Source organism: Sipha flava, unplaced genomic scaffold (genome assembly GCF_003268045.1).
Source record: "Sipha flava isolate LNK unplaced genomic scaffold, YSA_version1 66_pilon_pilon, whole genome shotgun sequence".
NCBI classification, from domain to species: domain Eukaryota; kingdom Metazoa; phylum Arthropoda; class Insecta; order Hemiptera; family Aphididae; genus Sipha; species Sipha flava.
In genome coordinates, this window is record NW_020273606.1 from 1,538,698 (window position 1) to 1,562,172 (window position 23,475).

The 23,475-nt window shown below is 30.0% G+C and overlaps 1 protein-coding gene across 3 annotated transcripts; it reads left to right on the forward strand.

Annotated features, from left to right (window-relative positions):
* The first annotated feature begins 3,400 nt into the window (after window positions 1-3,400).
* On the forward strand, window positions 3,401-22,511 carry LOC112691768. 3 transcript variants are annotated; one of them, XM_025566160.1, is made up of 4 exons: window positions 3,401-3,482; window positions 21,647-21,803; window positions 22,113-22,281; window positions 22,341-22,511. In XM_025566160.1, exons 2-4 carry the CDS (start codon window positions 21,660-21,662, stop codon window positions 22,448-22,450), a joined length of 423 nt encoding a protein of 140 aa, XP_025421945.1. In that variant the 5' UTR covers window positions 3,401-3,482; window positions 21,647-21,659; the 3' UTR covers window positions 22,451-22,511. The 3 variants fall into 3 exon arrangements, with proteins under 3 accessions (XP_025421945.1, XP_025421943.1, XP_025421944.1); XM_025566158.1 differs by lacking the exon at window positions 3,401-3,482 and adding an exon at window positions 20,007-20,296; XM_025566159.1 differs by lacking the exon at window positions 3,401-3,482 and adding an exon at window positions 20,007-20,275.
* The last annotated feature ends 964 nt before the right edge of the window (window positions 22,512-23,475 follow it).

Below are 23,475 nucleotides of genomic sequence, written 5' to 3' on the forward strand. Positions count from 1 at the left end.
CTATATGAGATTCGATTCTCGAGTGTTTCGAAGATAAACTTGAAAAAATTATTTACGAATTTGTTATAATATTAAAACCGCTACGGATAATTTAAATGAGACAACGGTGGTTTTATGGGTGGTTCAATTCTCATACAAACGAATCTCCGCCAGTCTATCATTACTTTTTTTCTCTACGATTTCAACCGTTGATAACATTTAAGTATGATATTGTAATAGAGATATGAATCATAGAAGTGGCAATAATAAATATACGTTTTTACTATAATATGAATGACATCGTTTTACCATAGTTATAATATTTTATCACTGTTGATTAGTTAATTACCTATGTCACAACTATTCTCGAACAATATTGTATACAAAATAGCATTGGTCTTGATGACAAAAAAAAAAAAAAAAATACGGTTTTTTTGTTTTCACTTTAACACTGCTCAACATTTCACCGGGTCGTCGACAGTTCAAATATTTGTTTCCGAGATATTGGATACACCGAAGTTTCTCAACATTTATGCAATAATGTACTAGGCTTAGCGTTTCTCGTGTCAGGCTAATCATTGCTCCCCGGTGAAATTTCAACGGGGTCTTCTGTACACTGATATTATATAGAATACCGGACGAAATAATAACCATTGTGTAGTTTTCGTTGTGCATTTCTCTCGTGAATTCATCGAATTCTATACAGTCGAGTTGCATTCTACTGATGACCTTCTGAGCATACGTTCGTATACATCAGGGATGGGCAAGTGGTGGACCGTATTCGTCCCGCGTACTTTATTTATCTGGCCGTTTTCAAATTATTTCATAACATTTTAGCGTTAGCCGGTATTTCATAATATTACGCTGATCGCAAAACGCAGACACTATATTGTATTATATTATTTATTTCAGCATAGTTATCATAGCTTTGGATATTAGGAGTTTTACCCGTTTTACTGTACCGGATCAGTCGTAAAATTAAACAAAATTATATAAATTCTGTCTTTTTTAATAAATTTTATTCTTTTCTTATTTATTCGTCAGATTTCAAAGTTCTATAAATTCTAGTTACTTTGATATTATGATTTATCCCTGGTGTGTAACATCGTCAGCCGGCGCGCACGCATAGACCACTGCAACCCTCTGACGTCTCATCGTTGACGGCGGGTTGTTCGTTCGCGAAAGAGGTTGCGGATGTACAGTTCGCCGTTCTGGCGTCTACGTTCTTCTCGTTGACTGCGAGAAATAACTATGCAAATGCTGCAATCTCGCGGCTCCGTAATAACTTTTGCCCCGACAGCTGTAACACGGCGTTGTCGGGGTAAGTTTTTAATGAATCCGTTCGAGACCGGCCTACCGGCGTTTTTCATTGGACATGAGACAACGTAATGATCGACCAGACGTCGTACTCTCGATAGTTACTCCGTACTATAGTAGTATAGTATATGTAGTCAATATATAATCTATATATAGTCAATGGTCACTGTTACGATTCTCATGCACTCGAAAACCCAATCCCCCCTGTTACGAGAAATATAATAAACATTTCGAGGTCTTGGACGTTTTGGCGCTGCAATTTTAAAAAAATTAAGCGTGTCAAGTCACTGTATATATGAAAATAAATAATAAGTCATAATTAATAAAAATAACTTTATTTTATATGAATATATATCTTATTAGCTATAGTAAAAAACTTTATTTATAGATTAAAAAAACCATAAAAAAAAATATATACATTCATATTTATAAAAAAAATTGTATTTTGTAGATCCTAATGAGGCCTAATAATATACAAGTATAATAATGTATAATATATAACACACAAAATCTTCTAAATTAAATTTACAGTTATTTGAAAGAAACGTTATTTGCAAGGCCTTTTAAATATAATAATATATTTGTTTTTCGATAACTCGTAACTAATTTAAAAATTCTTTTATCGGAGTCTACAATTTTTTTTTTTTTTTGGGAGGACTTATCCCGGTTTGTTCATAATAGACGTCTCTTCCAGATTGTATTTTCTAATATTTTGGGTATTTCTAATGATAACAGGTCTAAGGGTGCTGGTGGAGCTGAGTGGACAAGATTTCTTTTCCTTCTTATTTATTTTTTTCAATTCATCATTAGTTGAAATAACGCCCTAAAATTAATAAAATATAAGTATGTATTTTAAAAAAAAGCAATAATAAATGTTTGTTATAAAAGTTATTGATTAGTGTATTATATTGTAATATATATTACCTTTGCAGCTTGTGATAGTCCTAATGTGCATTCATTAATAACACATGATGTTTGCTCCATTTTGGATGATGCTCGTTTTCTAATATTTGTAATGACAATTTCTTTTTCAATTATTGCGGTTTTAGAATCATGGGAATGATTGTTTTGAAATACTTTTAAGACACTTGAATTATCAATATTCGTATGGATCCGGTCTAGACAAGTATTTTTTTGACTGCACCTCCAATATTGTTTTGCTTGTCAGCACTATACTTGTCAAAAGTGTATTTTAATTTTTATTTATTGTACAGTTATCTAATTTGTCGTAATACCTAACTGACTAAGATGAATTCGATTTATTTGTATATTTGCACATCGCGTACCCGCAGCACCAAACCGGTCGTTCATAAATTGTCTTAGAAAAAAGATAGGAGTTATATTTATTATGATAACTTTGGACAAAATACAATTTTATTTAATACTCCTATTATTTATATTTTATGTATACAGGGTGCCGTGGCGCACACAGGATTTTTTTTTTTTTGGGGGGAGTCAAGGTAAAAATATAACACATTTTATAGTTAACAAAATTATGCAAATCCTTAATATATTTTGACTTAAATAATAGCATTGATAATAGAATAGACTACTCTATAATCGATGATAATAGGTATTCAATACTCTAGCTCTTCATATTTCAAACTTGTAAAATTTGTAAATTTTAACCTAGACATCGGAGAAAATTTCGGGAGGGGGGTTACAACCCTTTACCCCCCCCCCTGCGTGTGCCACTAACAGGGTGTCCCATATAAATTTGTCAAATGCACAATTTTTTTTAAGTTGCGGCGCCAAACCGGCTGCTAGCCAAAAAGATCGACGCCAAAAAGATCGGCGCCAAAACGTCCGTGTCCGACATTTCGTATCGGTTGGACGGACGGGATTGTCTCGTTGTCGGCATCCGTCAATTCGATTTCGGCGATCGAACGGCCTCAACGAACAGTTACGTGTCGTATTATTCTCGGGTCGTGTACGTAATAGTACGACGCTAATGCGCTGAAAACGGTTATCGACATTTTTACAATTTCCATTCTCTAGAAGTCGGTACCGATAATGTTATGTTCCGAATGCGACAATGTCATGGTGTACCGGTATATATTATAATCAACACGGTTACATGGTTCGACAATTTTTGAAATAGTACATTCGATTCGTAATTCGTGTCCAATACAATTATTGTTAAACTATATAAGGAAATTTGGCCGGATCAACCTTCATTTGAATTGGTAATTTTGTAAATGTTATTAATTTGAAAATATCTACCAGACTTCTATTTATTTGAATATTTAGAAACGACAGTTTCGCATTATTTTATTATTAAGTCGTATACATCATTATACTCATCATAGATACTCATAGAGATGTTTAAACGGATTAGAAACACAACATAAAGATTTTAGCGTCTTTCACACGATTTATTGAATAGAATTTCAAATAAAAACAGATCCCGATTAAAAATGTATTAGTTTTTTAATATAAATATAAAATCGAGTTTCACATAGTATTTAGTTATTATTTCGACCATCGATATTCTTCGAATTCCTCGTATTTTCTAAATCTTTTTAGTATCTGAATATATTTGATATAAAGAGATTTATTTGAATATTATACAGTTTAGTTTAAATGGTGAAATCCCGTTTTATCTTATTTATTGATCAATTCCGAAATAGGTTGATACATATTTTTACTAATATGTAGTTTTTATACCGGTTTTTTGAAAATAAGATAATTTAAAAACCGACACATCGAATCGATAGTTCTAAATTGTTCGCAGCTCTCTTAAAGTTCAAGATGGTTTCAATATTAGAAATGACAAATTATTAAAAAATATAATTTTACTATTTTTATTTGATTCTTTCGATTTATTTTAACTTGTGTTTGAATAGTTGAGTCAACAGTAACTTCACTACTGCAGGTTCTATCATAATGAATAGTGTAAATAACCTTTACAAATAACCTTTACCTTAATGAAAGGAAATCTATTCCCGTAATATAGAGTTATCTTTTACAAAATGACGTAATATAATACTTCATTTTAGAAATTACTCTTTGTAGGCTGATAACACGTATTATTTCCAGACATAATATGTTAAAAAGTAAAATGTTCCGTTTCGTGCACATCGCACTAACATAAAGATGGAAATATATCCACAACCCTCTTTTCTATACATTTCATTGTTGACTATATAACTTTAATTTTTAACTCAAAATGTATACATGAAACACGATGCCTTCTTTGATACACGTTCAATACTCTTATTTAATGGAAATCAAAGGTTTCTTTGTTCGAACATAATAATTAAATAATTATTGACACAATGAAAATATTGGTTAGGTCAGATTTCTTTCTAACCGGTGGTGAGATCGTTGTGTTGGTTTATTAATTATGATTAATGAATAATAAATAATGGTTCTCTTTTACTAATAATATACAGTTGTTATTTTGTATTTCTTTTAGCAAAATAAATTATCCTGGGTTCAAGATTAGTATAATGCACAAAAACAAAACTATTTCCATAATAATCCGACTAGCCGAGTTATATTCAAATATCTGGAATAATCTTTTGTAATATATATTATACACTGCACCAAATGTAGTGAGTAGTTTATTGAACAAAACGTTGTGCCGTGCTACGCCATGTCAACTGTCAAGAAGAGTGAGTGAGGTGCATGTACACTGAGCACAACGGGGACGTTAAAATAGGGATTTTATATCATACTTAAAATAAACTGTTTGATATTTAAATAACTTTTGTTTGACTATACTAGATTTAAAATACTTCATTGCAATAAAATTTAAAAATTTAAAAATTCAATAATAATAAAATAACAATAACAATAAAACATTTATTAATTTAATGTAAATTCTATAAAATTATAGGAGAAAATGCACATACACATTTGTACTGTTATTTATAATTGTTTCATTATCTGCAGTAAGTGGCCCATACTCAAAATTCTATCATGGACATTTAAGGTCACATCAAATATTATTGCTGCATAATTACATTACAAAATGTTTAATAGGTACGATAGGGACTAAGTTATAAATACGTTTCATACCAAATTGAATGTTCGTATATTCGTACTATAGTGAATCAATGTTGAGTAATATAATTTGACAATACAAATTGTCTTCTAATTTTAATTTGTGAAATAAACAACCATATGTTTTTACACGCATTTTCACTAACGTAACGTGTGTGTTTTAGATTTACATATATTATATATTTTTTGACCAGCATTCAATTTATATATTTTTAATAATATTATTTTATATAGTTTTAATTACAGGTATTTTTACTTAGCACTTTGGCAAAGACTTTATATTTTCACTATATTCTACTGAATTTATATTTTTAAAAGCTTTTATTTTTTCAAATGGCAGTATATATTATTTAGTATTTTAAAGAAGAAAATGCTACCAACAATTTCGTTTTAGTCGAATATTGAATCTGAAGTTAATTGTTTATAAGTTATTGTTTAAACAAATGGAGTGAAGCGACTATATATTTATATATATGCAGCAAAGTGCAGGTCGTATATAATGAATAATTTATTGGATACTCGATTAAATAGACATTTTCTTTATATAATATGAAATAAATATAATTATGGAAAAAAAGTCCTATGTGAATTTGTTTTAATCACTCAATAATTCATTACAAACTTTTAAGCGAAATATTAAAGACAACTATAAAGTAAACATATCATAAGTCACACACGAGATGTACAGATTTTTGTTCAAATTTATTCCACAGTAGTTTAATGAATTACTGGAGTATTTTTATTGTAGGTACAGGCTTGCGCTACATATTTCAATAAATGTTTGGTCCGGAAGAACATATAAAATTATTTCGAATTAAAACGTGATATTTCCTTAGAATTATGGAATGTCACATATATTAAAGTATCAAACTAAAGAAATAGAACAAATTATATTTCTGAGGGCTAGAATGACTGATTCAAATATCTGATGGTGTGCAGTCGTCCAACGATATGGTGGTTGATTGATGAAATAATATGCATTTTTTTTATCATTTATCAAATAAACAATATATTATCATAAAATATAATGCAATAAAAATTTAAAAAAAAATAAATATTATAATTATGAACCGACCAAAAAAAAATAGTGTCTTGCACTAAATAAACATACATACATTAGATAAGTAAAAAACGAAATTGCGTAAGTAAAACGGTAAATTAAAAATCAATAAACGATTTTAAATATACATTTAAACTTAAGTTTTTCTAAGAGTTTTAGCACAATAATTGCTATGTCGACTGTCAACAGTAAATAAATTGATTTGTTTATACTTATCACAAAATCTGACGAAATATAGCATAGTAACTGTCCGTTTTATGTCAAGGGGTAAGCTTAAACTTATTAACAAGACTTCTTCAAAAACATGTCGTACATATCGAGTGTACAAATGGAAAAAAATATATTTAATATTTACTGTAAATTTGGTGTTTTCAAAATATTACGAATAAAGCAATAGATTTACTTACATACATAATTCATAAGCAAAATTATACAATTCAATGTGATATTAAAGTTAATTTAAAATCACTCATGGGAAAAAACTTTCCGTGGGCAAAATTAATGATGTTTAAATAGTAAGGTATATGTGTAGAGAAATCGTAGGTTTACTGAATTGATTAAAAAAATGATATGAAAAGTGGTTTGGAAACCACTTTAATTACTATAATACCTTTGGCTATCAGAAGTATCACTGCAATTGGAAGAAACGTAAAAAACAACTAATTATATTACGTGTTTACGGTGCTGCTAAAAAATGATGTAGTCACGAATGTCACTAGTTTTCAGGACGGAGAAATAAAAATAAAAATATAAATAACTATACCAATAACCATTTGCATAATTTGCTACTCGTCCATGACGATTAAGTTACGTAACAATACTTTAAATTACAATATTCGTAGGGAATAATCGTTATATTTAATTGTATGATGCTGACTAAAATATTTACATACGTGGAAAGAAAATGAGCCCAATTAAAATGTTTACCTCTATTTGAAATAATTACCCTACATCTAAATGACATTCCAGTATAGCCAAATAATTCGAGCGTTTGTTTCATTTGCATTCAAACGAGCCTTTAAAAAAATTTATGCCATGAACATAGTTATTGAGAAACGTTAAAATAAAAAAAATTAAATTAAATACGTCCAAGCAATTAAAATGAATTCGTTTAAATAATTAAGATAAGTTTGTACAGTGTAAAATTTTACATAGCATTAGCCATTAAATACTTTGTTTTGTTAATCGCAGAAGTTGCGTTATCCGATAAGAAATGTTTAGGAATAGTAATTATTTTTTTAAAATCGTTTTGTATCAGTCAACATACATTTTGAATTAAAAATATTTTCGCTTGCAATATTCACGATTATTAAATTACCAAGAATATTTTTTATATAAGATAAAACATAATTGAAAATAAAATCATTACGAATGATCAAATATAGGTTTCCAAAAAATAATTTTAGAAGACGTACGCTTAATCTTATATGCACAAACGTGTCAAATATATACAAATAAATACAAAAATTGTATATAGACAATTATTTTTACAATATATGATTCTATAGTAAAATTTATATATTTTTTTGACATCTGGTGCTCATATTCATAAAGGCGCATCCAAATTCACGCCGAGAACACCCGAGAAACGGGAATGTGAATAATTTCTTGCCGTTTCGTTCTCGCTCTCGCCTATATTCCATTCGTTGTCGGTATTTTTGCTCGAGACAAAGGGTTTCTCGGGCGAGAACAAAGAACACTAGTACACTCACGTTTTGTCTTATGGCCGATTAGTGGGTGATGGACGTATCACGTATTTTTTTACTTCGTAAATTATCTATTTTGTTATGAAAATGTGAATTAACGAACTGGAATTAAGATTCATCATTGAATACTATCAATCTGAGCTCGTTTTATGGGATACTAGACATCGTCATTATAAGAAAAAGAGTTTAAATCATGATGCATGGAACCAAATCGGACAACTAATGGAGATAGAAGTACCCTAATTTTAAAAAAAAAAAAAAAGAATGTCTATTTGGGATAATAATGTCCTCCATTTATAATATGCAATGGCACACTGAGCCAAACCTGTTGCAGATTGAATATCGTCCACACCGGATAAGAACGAAAAACATGAGTGAAATAAAGTAGTCAAGCCGAGAATAAATTGAACGTGTATATGTAGTCTATTCTCGCGAGAAGTCGTAAGGCTGGGTACAGAATTCGTGGAATCGTTTTTCGAGTGCGATGAGATTTACCATAAATACCACCCGTAGTTGGTAATAATCAGTAGGTAGTAATCAGACACATGTTCGCAGTAGGAGATGGCCGATGAATTTAATTTTTTTTCCCTGGGTTTAAATATTTTTCCATCAGCACAAAGAATGTTACGCAATGAAAGGTCAATAGAAAAATAATCGTTTAATTTATGCATTTTATATAAATAAATTACAAATAACTTAGTGATGTATACAAACGGTATAGTAGTGCCAGAGAGCTCTCTATGCTTTTTGAACGGGGCTAGTTTTTTAAGAAATCACAATGCATTTAATAGGTATCAACCTACTTATAACTGTGATGTATTTTATTATAAAAAAAAAAAAATTTAAATCAATCAAAAGAAAATTTTAAAAATACGTATAAAATACATCTAGTATAAATACATCTTATATATTACTTCCTTTTAAAGATAAATTAATTAAAAAATATAATTTAAAAATTATATGAATATTTATGAACAATACTGGTTGATATGGAAATTATTGATCGAAAAATACTGTTTTGTGTACCCTTACTCAGACGACATCGAATGAGTAAAAGACAACGATAAAAACGACATCTAGTGAAAGTTGTTAGACCTGTATGAACATGATGCTATATGTAGTGAAAATTACCTGTTTTTAACCGTCAATATACATTAAAATGCTGAGGTTTAATTAATTATATTTTACAGGATTATCTTAATTGATTAAGAACAAAAAATAATAAAATATTATATGTATATAAAATATTAAAATATATATATTTTAATATGCATACAGTTATTTTTTTCTTGTATAAATTCCGTTTTTTCATTTCGTAAGAAATATTTATTAATTACTGTGACGCCAATATTCAGCATTTGCTTTACTTCATAACATTTTAGTGGTGGGTAAGTGATTCATTCTCTAGTGATAGGGTCATCGAGTAATTATTGTGAATTATAAACAAACACAGTTAATTTGTGTATACTATCCAGTAGATTAATTGACGTATCTTATTTAGTCAATAATATTTTTCGTAAATATAATAAGGCTCTTAATTCAGTTGCGGGGTGGCGGTGTTTTATAATTTTTATAAATATGCTCTGCCTGAAGTTTTTGATTCCAGCGCGGTCGGCCGATTATTGTTCATCAGTTTCATTTAATTAGTGTTCAAATGAGATTATCATATAATACATATACATATAATACAATTAATATACGAGAGATATGACCTACATTATCAACAACGTGTGTATTTCATTGATTTTTTTTTCATGAAACATTAATTATATAGCGACATCATTGTTCTACTTCTTTGTAATTTCCCAATTAAAACGAAAAAACTAGATTAATATGAATTAATTATCTAAATATGATTTTTTTTTTTATATCACGTTATGATGTATTATCAATTTGAATTATAACGAAATGCATTTACAAAATATAAGACATTGAAATAAGATAATAATAATTAAGTAAAGCGATCGAGATGAAAAAAAATCAGTTGAACTCAAATAAAGTAATAGTAATGATTTATTTGGTATGTAACCACAAAGGGACTACAAAATATGTAGACAAAAATTATCGACAATTTTATTCCGTGTGTTATATTTGATCGAGATTATACTATACCAAGATGAGAATTCTATACTCAATATAATACGTGTACGTATACATAAAAATATGCGCCTTAAGTATGATAATGTTATGACCTCCATCACCGGATTAAAGCCTACCCAATGAATCACTATAACATCTGGAAAATATCCTCCAATAACTCGACGTTAAACACTCGCTCAGCAATTAATTTTAATAATTAGCCCTTGTACCTTTATATTTTTTTGTAAAAGTACGTTGTTTCTGACTGCGCTTTCACAGGGAAATCAATGAAAAATAATTATTATTTAAAAACTTATTGTTAAAACTTAGAATAAAAATTAAAAATATATTATACAACAGAAGTTTTACATTTTTATATGGCTAACTTAGAAGTGCTAAATTATTCACCCCAAGGTGATCAGTGGGGGCAAAGTCCCCCACACTACCATATATTTACCTGGCATAAAATGTTTTATTTTTACCATTTAATTATAAATTTAGCAATTTTTTGTATTGTATCTAAATAGTATTAAACATATTAATACGTCAATTTTCTACACGACATGACTTTTAAAAACGTAAATGTACGTCATTGCTCGTCAAAAGGTTAATAAACATCGTTATTATTTCTTTAATCAATAAACCAGCGATTCCCAACCCATGGGTCACGAGCAGGGTGGTACTGGACTGTGAACCTTATCATATTAACATTACTTATATACATTTTTAAAATATTATATCAGCAAGTGAAGAAGATTCGTTGATTGAACTTTAATGTGGTCAGACTCTAAAATCGTTTTTTAAAACTGCATCACTATTACCATTCTAGTTAAATATTCGGTAAGACTTTCCAGCAATCTCTAAAATTGCACTTAGAAACTTGATGATCTATATTTCGACAATATGTGAGTCTGTGTGAACGAGATTTTTCTACTTACATTTTTTCAAAAAATAAATATAGAAATAAACTGAATTTTGAAAGTAATTTAAAGCTAAAACTCCTCAGTTTTAATCCAGATATTGATTTCCTTGTGGGGGACAATCAAAAATCACATTAAATTGTTTATATATCAGAATAATCTGATTCAATGAAGTTTTTTTTCTGATAAACAATTGTTTTTTAATAAATAAATTGTAATAGCTGACATATGTGCACATTGTACGTATATAGCTATTGGTGAGCCTCAAAGATTTTCTACGAAATTGGTGGTCCGCACTACTAAAAAGGTTAGGAACTACTGCAATAGACAATCAAACTGATAGATGGTAAAAAAAAAAAAATAACGAAATCCTAAATAGTATTCTAGCAATAAATACTAAAAATTAACTTGGTCGTCATCACAAAATCACCTAAACAGGTTATAAGTAGGTAACATGACAAACCCAAATATCCAGTACTCGTACTCAGAGGTCAAACTAGGAATTTTTACGCCCGAGGAAAATGTTAAAATGACGCCCTATCATAAACTAATAATCAAATACTCTTTTTGAGAATACTTTTTTTAATAATTAATATACAATCATACTTATTGAGTTTTAACTTAATATCAGTTTTAAACAAAGTTAAAAATATAAAATTAGTTGTTAATAATTACAAAAATTACACCCTTTAAAATGTTAGACCTGGGGATAATCCTCGTCTTCCACCCCGTAGTTCCGTCCCTGCTCCTACTGCGTACATAAATGTATAACGTATTTTACGTCCGTGGCATTTAGTTGTAGTAGGCATTTTACCAGCGCGAACTGGAATAAACTCATTATCTTGAACGCAAAACGATCCTCTTCAAATGATTTATGTACCTTGAAATGAATTGAAGGGGCTAATTAAGAACTTGAAAGTGCTAAGCACCATTCGGCCGCTCTGTACAATGCTTCAATGCGGTAGTCAAGCAGCTGTTACTGTACGTGCTTGGCGTCTCGCCGGGTCGCGTGCCAAACGGTTCTAAAAAAACACAATACGACCCTGAAAAAACGTCGCGATAAACAATACCGTATAATTATCGTTGATTACGTGCGCGCGCGTGTGTATGTTCAACATAACTTGTCGATTTTATTACCGATTTGATGAGATAACTTGAGTACAGCACGGCGAAGTAGCGCTTAAACGCAAGGTCGTATCCAAGTCCCCTTCCACCTTCGAATCCCCCAGTATCGAAGTTTCTCATATTTTTAATTAAAATGTCAATACTATAAACCGGTATACCTATTGGCTAGAATGATATAACATATTCTATGTAGTACAGATACGGTCCTGCTGTATCGTTACCGTTACTTAGTATACATTCCACGCCGAGAGTAATAATGTGTTATCGAGCTATCTTAATTTATGCCTGCACAGTTATTAATGTTATTATTATCGTATTTCGAAACGCTCACTACATTATTGTTATAAATTTCTCGTTACAAGACACAAATTAGGTGCACTTGTATGAAACCTGAACATTTCCATGCGCATAGTTAAAAGCACGTTATTATGTTATCGTGTTAAGCATGCATTGATGATTATACATTTGAACGCTAGAATCCAGTGGTGGTTTTGATAAAACATCACGGGGTGGGCTATTTTCGATTTCATGCCCCCTCCCCTCCATTACATGTATCAAATAAAGAATACAATTTGTATATGGTTCTATTATAAATTACATAACTTTCATTTTTTATCTCATAATCTAAATCGTTTAATAAATAATAAATTTCATTGGAATATAAAATTAAGAAGTCCATATAATTTACTATAATTTGAAAAAAACAAATCAAACCCGACTAACTTAACCTTATTAATTCTAGTTGTGGGTCTGTATTTTTTGGTAACTTATATTCGTCTATTTTTATAAATGCAATGTTTCATGCTGATGCAAAACCAATTAAAAACATTTTCTAAAAAAAAAAAGTTTCAACATATATCATGAAAATTATACGACTTACAAAACATAAAACACTTGACATAAAAAAAATCCAAGAGGGTGGGCGAGCGCTCCTATCATCCGGGGCGTCATTTGGGTGGGGACAGACAATGACAAATGCCTCACTCTAAGAAATTTTAAAAAGTCGGCAATTCTTTGTCTGATGATCAAATGCTAAAATCGGTAAATAGTAAATTTTTATTTACTATTTTGTACTCAGAAATCAGATAATATTCTCTTTTAAATACACGTTCACGGTTTATTAAAAGTTGGGAAACACTGGCTCCTCCCCAGTTTATGACAATCATTATTATGCGAACCTTATAAACTTTAATTTTGGTATATTATATATTTCTATACATGTGATCTTTATAAAACCGTTTTCGTGATATCGATACCATAAAAATTGAGCTCTTAATTTATAAAATAAAACCGTTTAAATCTTTCCTATTCACCCTAAATTACGGTACATTATATTTGAGATACAATTTTATGGCTTTATAAATAAGTTCTGTAAATTATTAAATATATAAGTACAAATAATAAAATTATAAGTATTTATTTAATTAGATTTATATTATTATTCCATTAAACCTATTGATAGGTAACTTATAGCCTATAGGATAAGTAAATAAATTAATGTTTTACTATCTTTAATGTTATTATTTAATTAGGTAAATTGAAACGTTTCATGTTCTTTGTTTATCATTATGATATCATTATTCGTTACTAATCCTTATATGTTTTGTTCCGAAAAAATATTTTATTGATAGTCTATCATCCATAGATATTAAATATTTAAATATATAGGTAACCATAATTTTTTTAAATATTATGAAGTCGGCAAATTTAATCAGTTGCCCCGCCTTTTCAAAAATTTAAATGAGCCTCCTACCTATCATCCTCCCTAAATAACTGTCACTACTAGAACGGATGATATAATGTGTAAGACAAGTACATAATTAAGTACGGTATTAGGACATTAAATATTTTAACCGTATACGTTTTGGTTATTTCAAAAATTACCAAATTAACTCATGAGCTAATTTATTTATAGTTAGCAATTATATTCTTATGTAGAGACAGTAAGATTTTTTTCGTACAATTCGAATAAATGAACCAATTAGTATGAATAACAAATTTATCACTCACGTATAACTGGACGTTTAAAAACTTACTATAAATACGTGTTATAGCGAATATTTGTTGCAATGCTACATCATTCTAAATACCATGAATTCGTGACTGCTCTACTACTGATCAAGTACGCTGTTTATTAAAAAATATATTCCATAATCCCACACTAGTAATGTTGTTTGTTTTACCTAAACACGAATGTGCCAGGAACAATATTATTCAACCGTGTTGTATTATTTGTAGGTAAAGTTTACAATAACACATATAGTATTGATGTATTCCAAAGGTTTTGAGTTGGGTACAGAATGTTTGAATTATCCACAGTTGAGTGTTAATTTTATGAAATATTATTCACAATTACAGGAATATACAAACTTTTGTTTTTACTGTAAAAAATTATTAATAATCATCAAGGTTCGGAACTTTATGCGCTAAAAAATACTAAAATATGCGCATAACTATGCGTTAATAAACATCAAAATATACGATATAATATGCAGTAAAAAGTTGGAAAATAATTGCTTAAAAAATAATAAACTGACTACTGACTAGTGTCCAATGAAGTGGCTTGCATGCAGGTGTACGCAGTATTATAACGAACAGAAATAATATTGTGTATAAGCTGATAACCTGATGGTTACATATAATTGTTTACGATTTATCGATGGTTATACAATTTGTTTATGTCATGTTACAAAATATGAATACAGTGGTAAATTTGTATAAAAATAAATACGGGTCGGCGGTGGTCACTATTACGAGTTGTCGGTACTATAAAAATTATAATATTATTGTTAAATGCATTGGGAGCCGGAGCAATATAAATAATAGCCGTTGATGAATAAATTTATTTTTTCAAACCATATAAAAATTAGAATTTTGGTTGTCATATATCTAATATATTATTATTAAATTATACATTTTTTGTAAAAAATGTTGTCAAATCCATGAAATATGCATATACATGTTCTTAAACTCAAAATATGTGAATTGGTACAAAAAATAACAAAATATGCAAAATTATGCAACAAAAATGTCTATATCTGAAATATACATACTATGAATCAAATTTGAATCGAATCAGAATTTCAATATGCAATTTCTAGACAAATATGCAATTGCCTAAAGTTCCAAGCCTTGATAATCATCATGAATTTATCATCAACTATGAATTTGCTGAAAAAGCATATTTGTTATTTGAGTAACGCTTATCTTACTTTATACGCTTAGTAAGAAATTGGAATCATATATTGGATTAAATATAGGGTTATCAGTTAAAATTTGAGACTTTAATTTCGAGTTTTATAATAATATTGGATGGCTCTAACCAATATTCAATAATAATAATATTGGGTGTTTTAAAAAGAACGCAGGATTTAAATCTGCTTCGTTCAGAATATAATCGCAATGCGACGCATGCAATATGCTGCTCCCAGAACACTACGATCTTCAAACGCAACGACTATTGTTGACACGTACACGTTGATCGGTTGTTGGAAACCACGATCAAAGGCATTTACTGGTAAAGTAGTCAGTCATGGTGTGGTTGTTGGGGCCAACCGCTGCGGCTAGTCGCAGCTTGAAAACCCCTTAACCCTTAAATGTTAAATTATGTCTCGAAACCGTATTATAGTTGATCCAAAAATACTTAATGACCTAAGCGTTACTATGGGTCACAATGTGTATTAATACCTGTAAACGTTTATGAGAGTTAAAATTCATTCCATATAATTTATAATAATAATTAATAATTAATAATAATAATTATAATTATAATTTTAGGTAATACAGTGCACATTTAAATGATTTATGCACAGCTTAATTAATAATTATATTGATGGTACTATTTCTCATTCCTTTTCAATATAATACTTTTGTGTCTCGCAAAAGGAGACGTAAAGTGTTCGCTACCTGGTCCAGATTTCATTATAACTACAACGTCACTGATATTACAATGCTCGATCGACCTAAAAGGCTACGCAATTATAAAAGTTATAAAAATAATTAATATTAGTATTAGGAGATGCATAGGCGCCACAACTGAAAAACCAATCGACCAGTAGTCGAATACACGAATTTATTACATGCCGCTGTACAATAAAATTTCGATCGTCATATTAGGCCAGCGAACTATTTACTTCGTTAAAATGTATAATCAGCTCCGCCGAATGAACGGTTTGTAACGGCAGATAAGTGGACTAACGGTCATTATAAATAAATAAATAAAATAACAATAAAAATAAAAGATGATAAAATACGATGAATATAATTTTATGTTATATTAAAAAAAAAACAGATACAGTATTCGATAATCTTAAAATAGGCTTAAGCAATGATTATAATATGTTTTAATTTATTGAGATTATCATTAATATTAACCAATGACTGAAAGGAATCAAATACTGATAAATTCGTTTTTAAAAAGTTTATAAGTAACATTTAAAAACTATAAAAAAAAATAAAAAAACCGACGGAAATCTTTTTTGTTCCTATCGACTGTCGTACATTACGTGTTAAGTGTTTTTCGGCAAGTTTAATTTTAATATTTCATAAGCGTACGGAAATAGAGACTATAAGCTGACCTAAATCTCGATGAATTTCAATTTATTTAACCTTTTCCATAAATCGAATCCCTCCCGACACTGGATTGGCACGAGCGCAAATAGTGCTTTTCGTTTAGTAAAATCAATAAAACGAATATTGTTTGCGTTATGTACATAAAACCATTTGTTATTTAATTTTGTTGCAACAACAAACGGTTATCCGGTGGGAAACGAGAAATACGTTTACACATTTCCATGTTGAGAGCGGAACTGTTTTTAAGGGGTTGAATATAGGCAATATTCTATACCCAACTGAAAGTGCTGTGGAGTGCACGTTTCTCATTTCACTTATAAAGCTCACGGTTATTGTTATGTTACTATTTTATTGTTTCACGATTAAAAATTGTTAAAAATAGTTAAGACTCCAAGTTCGGCTTTGAAAATCCAAAAACGAAGTTCAGCTTAAATTATTTTTACATGTTAGGTTTAAAATTTTGTTAATATTATCATATTTTTTTATACGCTATTCATATTTCTATCAGAAATACATTTAGCTCAAGTATAAATTTTAAGTAAGATATTTTTTAAAAAAATTTCAAATGACGCGCTTTTCCTCTAACTCTTGTTATACTTATAAGTGTTATTGTATCTTATACACTGGAGAAAAAAAATTAATTCTGATAATCAAATTATGGTATTCGCAACAATGAAAAGCAGTTGGCTCAGGGACAGCAGTAATTTCAATTTAGAATACCAATCAATTTTGGTTGGCTGTTATTAGTTGTTTTTACAATAGCAATTGTGTTTACTACTAAACTAGATTTCGTAATGCTCACAGAAATAACATAATTGAAAAACATACATTCTTGTTCAACATATTAAACTAAATGATAGCTGGCAAAATATTTTCTGTAGGAACAACAAATTTATGTTTTATACTAAAATATATAACCATGTGAGTAGCAAATTATTTTGTAATGATAACAAAATGGTTATGTTAAATGTACTTTATTCCTGGTTAAGGAAACCATTAATATGCAATAATCACCAAATTTAAATTTATTTTTATAGAAATTATATTGTAATATTATACATACATTTTTGTAGTACATATAATTTTCACTCAGGGGCGATTCCAGTGACATGGTGGAGGGAGGCTGTCATAATTTTCAGGAAAATTTCTATATTATAATATATTTTTTTTGTGATTAATTATGATATATATAATGATTTTTATGATTATCATTATCATATGAAGTTTTTGCATAAAAATTTTTATGAAAAATATTTTGTTTTTTGTCTTATGTAAAAAAGCTACTGGCCTTTATTACTCATAGACTCAAATTGTAGGGCCCATTTAAAACATTTCTAGGGGCATCCAGCACCTCCGGCACCTACCGTGCGCAGGCATATGTTTATTTATATGTATTAACATAATCGTATACATCATTGTTTTAAGAGGACGTCACACCCGCATTTATTGTCTCTTACATGATGTTAAGTTTCCATTACCAGTTTTTAGTTGTTACTTGTTAGCTTTTAATATTGGAGTAAAGTAACCTTTAATCAAACTTAAATCAAACAACATTATCTACACGATGTCATAGGTTTTACGATATTTTAATTTTTAAGTTAATAATAGAAGCACGAGCTTAATCGTACAATTTCCTCATAATCAGCTTAAAAATTAAAATATCGTAAAAACCCTATGACATCGCACAGATAATGTTGTTCCTTTTATGTTGGACTAAAAGATGAGTTGGCTCTAATATTACATCTAACAACATAAAACTGTATTTACTGAACGAGAATTTGCCATGTTATCCGTTTATAAGACAATAAAGGTGGGGCCGTTCTTTTAAGAGTTGCAGGACCCTTCTAACTAGCGGTTATAGCACAAAAATTTTAAATAGATCACGAATATTATAGTGGACCATTCATGATACCGTGATCATGATCCGTTATACCCAGTGGCGCATAACAAAATGTTATATGATCTGATCAATAGCCACCCAATTTACAAATTACAACCAACCCCATCCTGGGTCGTAATTTAAGGGGTTGGAAGATCACCTTCTCCCAAAAATGTTTTTATGATAGCATTTAGTTACTTAAACGCCTTAAATAGTAATAATTAAATGGGCAGTATTATAATCTATAGCTGATTGGATTAATTCGCTTATTACTCGTATATATACGAGTAATAAGTAAATTAGTATACTATCCACCACAGCACCACCTACCATTACATACCATACATCCATTACATACCTGTAATCGATGTAAAAAACAATTAAAAAAAAATTTCTTAAAATACGAATACGAACGTAGACGAATTCGGGACGCAATGTTTGTTCAGCGTGGAAATATAATTGGGGTGCGATGGACGACGAAAGAGACAAAGAGAGTGAAAGAGATAATGTGAGGGTGAGAGGGTGAAAACGAGTAAAAACAAAGCGATGGTTGCGGTTCACCCGTGGCGAGTAAAGACACAACCCAGACGACGTCGATAGCGACGAGGACGTGGGCGGATCCAAATAGGCATCGGAGCAACCGAGTACCGACCCCGTTGAAAAAATATAATAATAATAAAGCGCATTTGGAAAAACCGAATAACGGACTATAAAAATAAATGTCAACAGTCTTGGCACAAAAATATCGTCGCGTTACATTTTGCGGTGGCTAAGCCAACCTCCCCCAACCCTCAAGACACCGTCATGAACGCGTACGATCAGCCGTATTGCGTATTTTCCGCGACAGAGCGTCGTATACAGCTGCGGGATCCGTCGCCTGGCGAGGGGTGGTTTCGGGTGGACGGAACCCGCGTGCCGGTCCGGTCCGCGTCGTCCGTTCGCGACGTAGAACAGTGCTTCCCAAACATATTCGACTCACAGACGGTATTTCACGACGACGCCCTTGTACGGACATCGCGGCGCACACTTTGGGAACCGCTGCCGCAGAATATTGTCGAGTCACCGTGTAACCAACGGGTCGTACCTGTTGAACGGGTAGACACGCCGCGCGTCGGTCGATCGGGGCAAGTGACGGGTCGACGACGGTGCGCCCACGCCGACCGCTGGCGAGGTACATCTAATCAACAAAACCGGCGAGGGTGAAAGGGGAACTGCATGACGTTGGACGCTCGTGCCAGTACCCGATCGGTACCGTCGCAACGTTACCGCGGTCACCGCGCCCCGTCTATACCCGATAACGCGTTTACAATCGTCGTTCGTCCACCTGCGCGGGGCTTTTTTTTTTATTGTTCTTCGTGTTTCGCACGTACCCATGTTAGTCGCTCGTGCCCGACGATCGGTCCCCGGAGGAAAACCGCTGTAGCCGATCGCTCAAGCGATTTGTCGTCCGTTCGGCTCCGGTGCCGCTGCGTTTCCGATCGGCAGGGTCGCCACTAATCGACAACGGCACTGTTGAACACCGCGTACCGTATAGTTCGGTCGTGCCGTCACCGTCGCCGTTTCGTTCCAACAACTTGTTGTTCGATCGCGCAACAGTTATTTCACTGTCGATTGTAACACGATCGTACGGGTAGTTATTAATTGTTCAGTAGTAAGTCAGTAGTTGTGTAGTCTATACTAGTGCTTATACCCGTTTGTGAGCGATGCGAATAACAAAAAACACGTTTATTCGTATTGCTTTTTCGATTAAGTTATTCTTCGTTCCCTGGTACGTTTCAGTGGCAACTAAAAAACCGAAACCTACTGAAAATCCATAATGTTTGATGATGTTAAACATTAGGTTCTCTTTAATCTGATTTAATATATGTGACTACTCATATCCAATTAAAATGGCATGTAAACCATTGCTCATGTTTCTGATGTGTAATTAAATAACAGCCACATTTGCTAAACGATGACTTAGGTGATCTTCGTATAAACCGCAATATCTAATAATCTTTATTGATTGGGATTGTCGATAGGAGTTATATTTTTTATTTTATTTGAATAAAATTCTTGCTATGACCTAGCTATGTGAGATAAAAATAATAGGTGACAATTAATAATTTTTTGATATTTTTTCAACTTAAGGTTCTAGCATAATTATATCAAATAGTCGTTTTGTCCCAAATCAGTGCATTACTTTAACTTGACTAATTAATTTTCAAGCTGTATTTTGTAATGTTTCAGATTTGCAAACATTCACTAGTTTATGTTTAATCATGTTCCTTAAATATTTGTTAAATATTTAATAAACAATAAAATAAATTAAATAAATAAATACATTTATATTACATAAATAGATTTCACTATAATATTTTTTTAAAAAAAATGTACTTAATATTTTGCAAATTATTTGAATTATAAATAGGACTAGATAAATCTTTAAACATATTTAAGCCTAATATTTCTGAATCATTTACTTTGCAATCCATATGTTTTAAGTTTAAAAAATAATTTTGTGACAGATCTTGGTAGAATTTTATTGAACATTTTTTTTTAGTAAAATAATATATCCTGATATTAATTTAAACATGGCATAGAATTTATTATACAAAACTTATCCTACAAAATTTATCTTAACATGATAAAATAATTTTTTTAAACTTTTATGGATTAATTAAACAATATTTCCTTTTTTGGATTAATATAGCAATATTTCCTTTTCTGTATAATATGTATACACATAATTTACTGAATCTATAAGAAAAATAAAATATTAAAATGAAAATATTTGTTTTTATTTTTTCATAAATAAATAATTAATTGTTACAGGACAAAAATTCTTAGTTTTCCTACTTAAACATAGATAATATTAATACAAATTTATAGTATTTTTTTTCGGTTACAGCTCTACTTATGTCAAAAAATAAATAAATTTAGAACAATCTGTATGAATAATTATTATAATAAATGTATTATTCTTATTTTATGTATGTCTTATTTATTTTAACTCTTGTAGAAAACAATACATAATGCCAAAGATGATTGATCCTTTTTTATTGGATAATGGGGAGAAATATCCATACTCAGCTTCCATGTTTCCAATAAAGAATGAAAAACACCTTTTGTTGGTTGAAGAAAAACTTGATAAAGATTTGCGTTACAAACATTTTTTGGTAAATTATATTTCTGTTACTAATAAATAATTAATATATAGTTGGTATTTGTTATTTTATCATATAATTGTGTTATACATTTTTTGTTTTTAAATTTATTTGTGTTAACAGTGTATATAAAATGAATGCTATTGATTTCATTTATAATTGTTTATAATATTGGTAATGCATATAATAATATAATTTTCAAAGTATTTAATTTAACTAAAATGATTCAACTTCTTAACCTATTTATCTTAAACCTCATTTGTTAAAAAAATATTATAATATCATAAATACTTATATTTTTGGTTTTATTTATTATTTCAGATTGATGAGTTATATGAAGTGAAAAGTGATACCTTGGTTAATTTGGTGAAGAAGATAATGACACAGTTATTTGATGATAATGTGTTATTAGGTTATGGAGTGTTGGGCAACAGAAAATCTTCTACAAAGAAAGATTTTCTTGAATTAAACATTTGTGGCGTAGTATTTTGTAAATTAATTTATAAAATATTTGTATGAAATAATAATGTTTTTAAAATTAATTTACAGCTGCTATTATGAGTAGATCTCGGTATGAAGGAAGTTACGAGGAAATTGAAAGAAAAATTAAAGCTCATCTGTCTCAATCTTCATATCGTGTTTTTAGACAGTCAAGTTAGAATACTAACTTCAAATTTCTCAAACTAAAATAAAACTAATTTTTTATCTATAAATATTATGTAAACGATCTGAATTTTAATCGTAAAAGAATAATTAATATTGTAATTGCTTTTATACACATTTTTATTAACATTTATTCTGTGAACATTATTGTACTAACATTTATTAAATATATTATATAACTATCTTTATTTTACATGTTTTAAATTGAAAAAAGTTTTCCATTTTCTTTGATAAGTTTGAATTTTCAGTCTAGTATTGGCAGTCAAAGCAATAAATAGTGTATGAGAATGCGTCAAAGAATGCTTCAACTTATCAGAGTAACGTTAAACTTTCTAATTTTGTCCTATGGTGTAAGACAGAAATTAAGCCAGTTTGAAAGCAATCCAAATCATTTATTCCAAAAATATTCTAAGTTGAAATAATTAATTTATAAAATAAACTGGCGTGAAGGTACTTACTATAAACAAACTGAAACACATCTGAATATGAGTGTTTCATACCTCCTTATATACCCCAAATTCATATGAACTTGTAACTTGTTTTCTCAAAACCGTTTTAACATTTAAATTTTTGTTTCATTTATTAATTAATTTTAGAAAATAATTACATTTTACTGAGCGCCCAACTCTGGATTATAATTGGTTGACCAATTTTTATTTATGGCTATAGGCATAAACTGGGGGGGCAAGATGGGGCATTTGCCCCATAGAATAAATAATGAGAGGTAGTGCCCCTTCTGATATTTAACATACTTTGTTTTAAAATTAAGTACAAAATAGCCGATTATAGCTATTACTACATAATTTTTTTTTTTAAAACTTAATTTTAAATTTTCGCTTAACATTACATAATGTTAGAAAATGAATAATTTTGTATAATAATATGTAGGTAGTAAAGCGGCATTTAACCGCGGACAGGGTTGGACTAGGGCACCGGGGCATGCCCCGGTGGGCTGCTGTAATCTTGGTTAAATAAAATTACTTAGATTTTTTGTTTTTAATTTAATGCGTCTACCTTCTAT

Bases quoted from the DNA above. Each gene is read 5' to 3' on its own strand.
- LOC112691768 (XM_025566160.1), top strand. From the start codon at position 21,660: ATGCCAAAGATGATTGATCCTTTTTTATTGGATAATGGGGAGAAATAT. The intron at 21,804-22,112 runs GTAAATTATATT...TTATTATTTCAG, and splicing joins TGCGTTACAAACATTTTTTG to ATTGATGAGTTATATGAAGT. The intron at 22,282-22,340 runs GTAAATTAATTT...ATTAATTTACAG, and splicing joins CATTTGTGGCGTAGTATTTT to CTGCTATTATGAGTAGATCT.